A 9,827-nucleotide genomic window follows, 5' to 3' on the forward strand; every position below is an offset into this window, starting at 1 on the left:
CTCCACGGTAGGAGTATCAACACTAACATCTCTAACATAGGCCAGATACACATCACACCCCTTCTCAACCATTCGTTGAGCCTTAAGAAATGAAACAACCCTGCTAGGCACATAATCCAAGGTACCTCTCTACTCTAGCCGCGGTAGACCTGGCATAGCCAACGTCACCATCTTGGCGTAACAATCAAGGATAGCATGATAGGGCGACAACCAGTCCATGCCCAAAATAATATCGAAATCCACCATACTGGGCAATAATAAATCAGCTCTGGTCTCAAAACCACTGATAACAATCAAACATAACCTATACACGCGGTCAACAATAATAGAATCACCCACATGTGTAGATACATAAACAGAAGAACTCAAAGAATCACGGGATGCGCCCAAATACGAGGCAAAATAAGATAACATATAAGAATAAGTGGAGCCTGGATCAAATAAGACTGATGCATCTCTATGACAGACTGGAACAATACATGTGATAACAGAATCGGATGCAACGGCCTCTGTCCTAGCAGGAAGGGCAAAATATCTGGCCTAGCCTCCCCCTCTAGGGTGACCTTTACCTGTCCGACCTCCACCTCTAGTTGGCTGTGCAGGTGGAGTGGTAACTGGTGCAGTAATCATGGCCTGAGAAGCCTGAGGGCCTTGTAGAATAGGTGGGGCCAGCGAAATCGGTGGAGGTGCACCCCTTCTGAATCTGGGGCAATCCCTCACCATATGATGAGTGTTACCACACTCAAAATAAGCTCTCGGAGGACGTGGCTGCTGTGACTGGCTCGGGCCTGATCGGATGGACTGACCGCTGAAAGCACCCCGTACAGGAGGTACACTAGACACTGGCGGTGTATAATAGGGATCTCGGGGCCTAGGAATGGCCGTAGTACCGCTGGCGGCTGGAAGTGCTGAATGAACAGGACGACTCCCATAACCCCTACCCTGACGAGCTGTAGCTGGGGCACGAGAACTGTTATACATGCCAGAATCTCGAGGTCTCTTAACTTCTCTCTCTTCTCTCTCCCGGATCCGCATACCCTCCAATCTCCTAGCAATTGACACCACCTGCTGGTATGCGATGTCCATCTCCATCTCTCAAGCCATACTGAATCTGATACTAGGGTGGAGCTCCTCAATAAATTGACAAACCCGCTCTCAAACAGTAGCAACCAAGGCTGGTGCATGCCTAGCCAAATCACTAAATCGGGCCGCATACTCTGACACGGTCATAGAACCTTGGCGCAACTGCTCAAACTCTGGGCGCCATGTATCTCTAAGGCTCTAAGGAACATATCTGAAAACTGAGTCCAAGTGAGTGAAGCTACCTCAACCGGACTATCCAACTAGTATGCCCGCCACCACTGGTAGGCTACTCCTCTAGGCTGAAATGCCGTGAAAGAAACCCCACTAGAATCCACAATACCCATAGTACGGAGAATACGGTGACATTCCTCAAGAAAACCCTGAGCATCTTCTGGAGCCAAACTGCTGAAAGTGGGAGGGTGGTACTTTTTGTACCTCTCGAGTCTGAGTTGCTCCCCCTCCGAAACTGCTGCCCTAACCTCGGGCCAAACTGGGACAACTGGCTGCACTGCTATAACCTCTGGGGCATGGTCAACCTGGGCTCGTGGCTATGGGGTACGGGCGACGGGAGTCTGTGCTCCTCGCTCGGCCTGAGATGTGGTAGGAGCAAGTGGAATTAACCCTGCCTGAGCTAGAGTGCCAAACATGCTCAAAAACTGAGCAAGAGTCTCCTGAAGTGCAGGAGTAGTAACAGGCATCTCAGGTGCCTACTCTGCAACTGGAGCTACTGGTGGCTCTACTGCAGTAGCTCATGCATGTGCTCTGACTGCACCACGTGGTCTTCCTCGGCCCCGGCCTCTTGCGGCTCCAACAGGGGGCGTGGGTGTCTGATCATCGGATCCAATTGTGCGTGTTCTCGCCATATGTGAGAGAATGGAAAGACAAGAGTTTAGAATTTCGAAGTCAAAAAATGCACACGATAAGGAATCAAAGAAGTGAACATTTTTCCTAACAGTTCCATAGCCTTCCGAAGATAAGTACAGACGTCTCCGTACCGATCCGTGAGAATCCACTAAACCTGCTTGTGACTCATAACACCTATGAACCTAGAGCTCTGATACCAACTTGTCACGACCCCAATTTACCCTCCGTAGGATGTCGTGATGGCACCTAGTCTCTAAGACTAGGTAAGCCTAACAAATTGCGGAATAACATAATAAGAGTCGGAAACTCAAACCTCAATAGTTCTAATAAATGAAAACTGCAAGTCAAAGAACTACATTCTCCCAAAACCCAGTAGAAATAAGTCACAAGCTTCTAAGAGATATACTAATGTCTCTATACATCAGAGTCTACTAAATAAAGGAAAACAACATGATAAGAATAAAGGGAGACTCCGAGGTCTGCGGACGCTGGCAGATGTACCTTGAAGTCTCCGCACACAGGTAGCTCATTGATGTATGGGCTGGTAAGAAGTACTTGGATCTGCAAAAAAAGATGTGCAGAAGCGTAGTATGAGTACACCACAACGGTACCAAGTAAGTGCCAAACCTAACCTCGGTAGAGTAGTGACGAGGTCAGGTCAGGCCCTACTAGAAATAATAGAAAATTAAGACAGAGGATATAATAATATAACGAAATGACTGAAAAGTGAACAACACAACAAATAGAGGTAAAAAAAATAGGGGCGCTCCCGAGGTACCGCCTCGTAGTCCAAAAGTAAATATGCAGTGCAGGGGGATCTCCCGAGGAACCGCCTCGTAGTCCCAAAAGTAAATATGCAGTAGAGGGGGATCTCCCAAGGAATCGCCTCGTAGTCCCAAAAGTAAATATGCAACAGATATCGGAAGGAAACAACGAATTTACAGCAAGAATCTCATAGTTAAAGATTTAAATCAAATCAAATAAGCAGGCAATTAAGCTAAGCATGTTGCACATATTGCAAGTAAGAGTTAGGGCACGTGGACATGTGATACTAGACTAAATATGATCACTACATATACTAAAGCAATCAATTAAAGAATTTAAAAGAAGACTACTTAGCAAGAATCGATATTTCCAAATTTAGCCCGTGTACGCACTCGTCACCTTGCGTACACAGCGCTCATATATCACAAAATATTATAACAGTACCAAATCCTAAGGGGATTTCCCCCACACAGGGTTAGACAAGCCACTTACGTCAAACCATGCTCAATCAGTCAATAAGAATGCATTTTCCTCGATTTTCCGACTCCGATCGGCTCGAATCTAGTCACAATTAATTCGATTCAGTCAATACAAATTATAGGAACAAATTTCATACGAAAATACAAATTTTCCAACAAAAATTCAAAATTTAACTCAAAAATCGTATGTGGGGCCACGTCTCGGAATCCGACGGAACTCATAAAATCCGATAACCCATTCAATTACGAGTCCAACCATACTAGTTTCACTCAAATCCGACTCTGAATCGATATTTAAATCCCAAAAAAATTATTTTATGAAATTTCTACAATTTTCCTCAAATTTTCATCTCAAAATACTAATTAAATGATGAAAACAATGATATATTCATGTATATTAACCAAATCCGAGTTATAATCACTTACCCCAATGAATTTCTTAAAAATCCCACAAAACATCGCCACCAACCGAGCTCCCAAAGTCCAAATATGAAATAATACTCTAACCCTCGTTTATAAGTACAAAAATCTGAACTCCCATTATGCTGACCACACATTTTTATTGTGGTCCACACATTTCCAAGTTCCGCGGCCGCGATCCAAATCTTGCGGCCGCACTTCAGTGTGACTGCACTATCAGGCTTTACTAAATTGACCATAATTTTCTGTACAAATGTTCAAATAATTAATGATTCCACTTTTTTGGAAACTAGACTCAAAGAGCTACAAGTTTCGTTTTTGAATCATCTCCAAATGCCTTGTAGATTAAAAGATATAAGCTTCCGAAGTCGGACCATCGAACCTGAAAATCTCCTTTATGCGGCCGCTAGAGAAATTTTGCGGACAGCACAGTTTCAACTGCGGTTCGCACAATTACCACTGCCTCCGCACTTTGGGAGTTTTCGGACGCACATCCGCACTCCAAAATGTGCCCTTCGCACTTCAACTGTCCCAAAACATCATCAGAGTGCCGAAATGCGCAGACTCGCTCAAAACTCACCCCGAAACACACCCGAACCACTCGGGACCCCGTCCGAATGTACCAACAAGTCCTAAAACGTCATACGAACTTAGTCGAAACCTCAAATCATATCAAACAATGCTAAAACCACGAATCATACCCCAAATTCAAGTTTAATGAACTTAAGAATTTTCAACTTCTACATTCGATGCCGAAACCTATCAAATCAAGTCTGATTGACCTCAAATTTTGCACACAATTCATAAATGACATAACGGACCTGTGAAAATTTTTAGAACTGGATTTTGACCCCGATATCAAAAAGTCAACTCCTCGGTCAAACTTCCAAACTTAAATTTCTATTTTAGCCATTTCAAGTCTAATTTAACTACGGACTTCCAAATAATTTTTCGGACACGCTCCTTAGTCCAAAATCACCATACAGAGCTATTGGAATCATCAAAATTCTATTCCGGAGTCGTTTACACATAAGTCAACACTCGCTCACCCTTCTCAACTTAAGTTTTCATCTTAGAGACTAAGTGTCTCAATTCATTTCAAAACCTCACCGGACCCGAACTGACTACCCCAGTAAGTCACATAGCAGTTATAAAGTACAAAATGAGCAGTAAATGGGGGAAGGGGGCTACAACTCTCAAAATGACTGGCCGGATCGTTATTTTATGTATTCCTCCTAGGTATTTCCAAAAGAAATCAAAATATGAAAGTGATCTGAGCCGACTCTAGGAAGATGTAGGACCTCTGTTAAAGAAAACTACTCACTCCAATTGTCATTGGCAACCAATCTATCCAGTCTTTTCCAAATAATCTCCTCCTTCTTCCTCTCATTGCACCATATGAATCTGCTCCCAGAGTATCCAATATCCACCAGGCCACAATCATGAATACACTCCATAAAAGGGATACTCTTGTTAAGTCTATGTGGTTTGCCCCCTATTTTCTCTTCTATTGCTAAAATGCTATTAAAATCACCACATACTGCCCATGGAGTTGTAATAGTAGATGCAATACTTCTCATATACAGTAAGGTAGATTGGTTTTTTGCAAATTGTTAGTTAATGTTTGTACATATTGTATATGTAATTACATATTGTATATGATGTATATGTACTATATATATAACATCGTGAAGATGGTGATGGATATGAGTGTTGGAAAAAGCATCAGCAAGAAGTTGAAAAATGTGAAAAATTATAAAAGTGATGAATATGACTATGAACAAACAACAACTGAAAGCTCTAACGAGGAGATCTACAAAGTCATTTGTGCAAAAATGACATATGATATCTCTTAGTAATTGGTTAATTAATATCTTAACTAAATGGAGATTTTTTAGGTTTGAATTGATTTGAACATTAGTCAGTTTCCTTAATTGTAGGGATTCTGCCATATTTTGAATACTAATTGTAGATATTTAATTTTATGAAATAATACAAATGTTGTACAAAACGTGATTTCAATTGTCGTTGTATATTATGAAATTTACTCTTATATAACATATGTATTTATGAAAATTTCCCATTATTTTTGGGCTATAAATTTGTAAAATTATGACTGGACCATCTAGTTGCAATGTATATATGTGGACTGTAGTCTGTACTTATGTGCAATTATCTCACAGAAAAAATATTTGTCCTGATAGATTGACTTTTAGAATTAAAAGTGCCAAGGAAAATTGTACTCCTACTAGTGAGTAGTGAAGATACTATTCCAATATATACATTTAACAAGAAAAAAGACTAGAATCTTTTCAAATGCCTATACTGGTTATATAATAACTAGAGTAAATTTCACCACTGTAACACGTATGGCAGGCAATAACATATATCAACCTTCAGCTTTAACAACATTTGAGGGAAGAGAAGAGAACATCATAAGACTTGTATAACAGAGGAGACAAGGTCCACCTTCATCAGTCAAATATATCTCTTGTCTGAATAATGTGTTGCAATTACACAATGGTGAAATGAAACATCAATCCACAAACTTAAAATCCATAATTGTACCATAGCTCTTCTCAGGGCATGCCAAGATTTGCATTCATTGCTCGAAGGGATCATGAAAGGATAGGAAGCTCAACTTTGTTCAACGAGAAAAAGCTCACACGCCCATGCTCAACCAGACAGAATTTCAAAGGAATACCATGAGAATGTCTCTCAAGATCTTCGATTTCTTCTTTGGAAGGTGGATACTCACTGCCCAAGAAAGCTACTTCGACAATTAATGTGGATCAACAACAAGGTCATACAAAACAGTGCAGGGAATGAGATATGTCAGGAGTTAGGAATAAAGAGGAACATAAAAAACCTAGTACTACTTTTGTCGGAATATCATCCAAGCTGGCAAATCTATCTTACTCTTAAACATTCAGCAATGCTCACCCATAGAGTTGCTGAACTACAAGTCCCTATAATCAGCTAAATAATAGGAGGCAAAAATTCAGATAATTTTAATAAGCACTAAGCACAATAATATAATGAACCACATTAACAAGGTACCGTACCTAGCAAGGCAAAGTACAAAATAGGGATCACCAGGAACAGACTTTCTGAATCTGCTATTAGGAGGGTAAACGTCAAAAGCCAGTCTCAGTCCACCAATTTGCATGTTACTAAACATTTCAGAGATGAGAACGTTGTTTCTTGATTCTTCATCACCAGTTTGAGCAGTCTCCAGCGAGTCTTGGTTAATAGCACAATTTACTTTTGACCTTCTCACTGACCAAGGAATACCATGACGCCCGACTATATAACCAAGATATTTCAAGTGCTTATATGCTTCAAAGTATTCCAAGGAACATCCACTTTTTCCTTCTGCAACCTTGCTGTATATGTGTTCCAGAGAAAGGGGTGCATCATCATTACCTAAGAGATGCAGAGCCCCAATTTCAGCAAGATATCTACATGAGAAAAACAGTATCATTCTTTAAACACAGGCAATTGCAGAAGAGAAAATCTCAAATTAAACATAAATTTTTCATATCAATTCCTCATACAAATAAATTTTTCAAGTGACATACTGACCATTAAATACCTGTTATCTGTCTATTTATAGACTTTATCCATTTGCTTCTACTCTCTTTCTCCACCCAGACTACTCTTTCTAACATGTTGAAGCAATAAACGAGTGTACAACTAAAATACACAAGCATAACTCAGAGAGGTAATTAAAATATCACTCGGGAGTATCCAAATTTTATACCAAAATCAGCTCCCATAGTCATTCATGAGGAAAAGATCAACAGAAAAAGTATCCCAAATTATTAACCAAATTATTCAATTTTCACTTTTGCAGCCCATAAAAACAAGAGATATAATATGTCTTTCGAGGTTTGTTAAGATATTAAAGAAAAATACGTTCTTTTGTCTTCTCAACCTAACAGGATCAAAAATTTGAACTCTGACCAAATATTCTGAAAACAAAGTCGTTGTCCTCTGTTCTTATTTTTCTCATAGCTTATTCCAAATTATGCCTCAACTCAAAGTAATAGTTTTAACTCTTCAACTAAAAGGAGATAACAAAAATAGAATTTTCATCACCTACAAAATCTCTTCAATGAAGCAGTATATCTTGCCATTACGAACTATACCAGTAGTTGTCCACAATCCACCCTTCCTCTCCACAACCTCAGCCATACCAAACTGGTCAAGCCACCGTGATCTTGAAATATCTTTCCTGAAGTAAAAAATGCACATTCACATTGCTTTTAGCAAGTTCATTTTTAATAAATAAAGATAAAATTCGGAACAAGACAACACGCTTCTATATCACGAGATGAAACCTGCACTGCAACTGGGGTATATCGGTTGATGCATATGCACAGCAAATGTCATCATCATCAAGATCCTCCCCATAACCTTCAGAATCACTAGTTCCTTCCACAAAACTTGCCCACTTATCAGTTTCCATAGATGGAATGTATTACAAATTCCTATAGCCTACCAGAAGAAAAAAAAATGCACGAATTACAGCCACCTTAGCAAGTGGAGACAATTATAATTGATTATTAAACAAAAAGTAGAGACAAATATTAGCTAAATACATTATGATGTAAATAACTCCAATAATCTCACCAATTAGCAAGTAAAAGTTATACTGAAAAATGTGACACAGTTGATGATTGTGCATATTCTCTAAGCAATTTAAAGTTATTTACGGTTGCGGAATTCGAATGTAACACAAATAAAATAAAAAATGCAACACAAAATAAATTTAACTAACCAGAAAAGGAACGATAGCATATAATAACTAAACTAACACAAATAATAAAAGGACAAGAATTTATAACTAAACTAACAATTTCAATATAAAAAATTAAATAATTGCAATATAAACTTCTCTCTCTCACACACACACACATTGAAGCCAACAAAAATCCAACTTGCTTCTGAGATGTTTTCGGATTTCACTTCAATGTTGCTGCTGCTACTCAATAACAATTTCAATTTTACAATATAAAAATAAAATAATAAAACCACAACGAACGATAAGGAAAAAGGAAATAATCAAAGAGAACTATAGCGTTTATTCATAGTTCTATGTTGGGAATTTGCAGCTACACGGCCTATGCACAGAGTTTATATAGTGGGAATGTTGGGAGCCGTTTCTTCATCCCTTTTTATTTCACATATACTTTTAAAAGAGGAAAAGAAGAGAAGTGACCTTATTGTGGCCTGTGCCGTTGATTCGAGAGAGGCTGAAGATGTTAGCAGAATAGCAGTAGAAGACGAGTAGCAGAGAGAGAGCGCAAAACAAGCATTTCCCCATAAGTGAAGTTGTATGCTGGCGGGTCACGTTAATGGGCCTCGGCCCAAATGAAGAAGAAGCCCATTATTTACTAATGTCTTTTGAAGAAGCCTATATACTACTACTACTACTTAGTCTTAAGGTAAATCCTATATTCATGAATATAAATTTTGAAAAAATCTCTCTCCATCTCTCTTATATCTACTACTTAATGTGTTTTGAGTTGTGACATATATATATATATATATATACCGTATTAAAAGCACGAAATCCTGTCGAAATGTTGTTCGTTTTTTTTTACCCTTTTAGAATAAAGTTCACACTATACATAACAGTCATTTGATTATTCTTCTAACTAATATTTAGGAGCTTGAAATTAATCAAATTTTATTTATTTAATCTTTTCGTATTTGAATTAAGTAAGAAGTCTTTATATTTAGGACTTTAAAACTATTACAACCTTATTTTATATAAATCTTAGACTTAAAGTATGATTAAATACAATTAAAATATTTATGCCTATGAATTATCTCGACTAATCCAAATCTCAATCCTAACGACACTATGAATAAACAGGAGGAAAGGGAAAAATTAAAATCGATCGACTTGGACTTTATGGCTGCTTTGCTCACATAGAGTTGAGAACAAAAATGTTCTCATAAGTGGTTTATTAGCATGTTGACATAACATTAACTGATTTATGATCCAAGTTTTAATTATTAATCTAAACTCTTTTTTGCTTAATACTTTCTGTTTACCCGAAAAATCGGATAACATTAAATTTAGATATGGTTCTAAGAGTATGCGAATCCCTTTGATACAAAATGACAATACATGTATTTTTGCTATAAAATGGGAATGATGGACGGGAAGACTGAAATGAATTAGAAAAACAAGCACAATGAAAT

General features: G+C 38.4%; 1 protein-coding gene across 3 annotated transcripts; it reads right to left on the reverse strand.

Annotated features, from left to right (window-relative positions):
- Window positions 1–5,993: 5,993 nt before the first annotated feature.
- On the reverse strand, window positions 5,994–8,955 carry LOC107762064 (putative tRNA-splicing endonuclease subunit sen54). Of its 3 annotated transcripts, none has more exons than XM_016580378.2 (5): window positions 8,836–8,955; window positions 7,955–8,111; window positions 7,717–7,848; window positions 6,677–7,072; window positions 5,994–6,368 (listed from the first exon to the last, which is right to left on the reverse strand). In XM_016580378.2, the coding sequence occupies exons 2-5, from the start codon at window positions 8,080–8,082 to the stop codon at window positions 6,230–6,232; spliced, it is 795 nt and encodes a 264-aa protein (XP_016435864.1). In that variant the 5' UTR covers window positions 8,083–8,111; window positions 8,836–8,955; the 3' UTR covers window positions 5,994–6,229. The 3 variants fall into 3 exon arrangements, with proteins under 3 accessions (XP_016435864.1, XP_016435866.1, XP_016435865.1); XM_016580380.2 differs by having other exon boundaries at window positions 5,994–6,590; XM_016580379.2 differs by having other exon boundaries at window positions 6,229–6,381.
- Between the last annotated feature and the right edge of the window lie 872 nt (window positions 8,956–9,827).

This window comes from Nicotiana tabacum, chromosome 17 (assembly GCF_000715075.1).
Source record: "Nicotiana tabacum cultivar K326 chromosome 17, ASM71507v2, whole genome shotgun sequence".
In the NCBI taxonomy this organism is placed as follows: Eukaryota; Viridiplantae; Streptophyta; class Magnoliopsida; order Solanales; family Solanaceae; genus Nicotiana; species Nicotiana tabacum.

Bases quoted from the DNA above. Each gene is read 5' to 3' on its own strand.
- LOC107762064 (XM_016580378.2), bottom strand. From the start codon at position 8,082: ATGGAAACTGATAAGTGGGCAAGTTTTGTGGAAGGAACTAGTGATTCT. The intron at 7,073-7,716 runs GTAGGTGATGAA...TTTCTCATGTAG, and splicing joins TGCTTCATTGAAGAGATTTT to ATATCTTGCTGAAATTGGGG. The intron at 6,369-6,676 runs GTACGGTACCTT...TTTCTTGGGCAG, and splicing joins TTTGTACTTTGCCTTGCTAG to TGAGTATCCACCTTCCAAAG.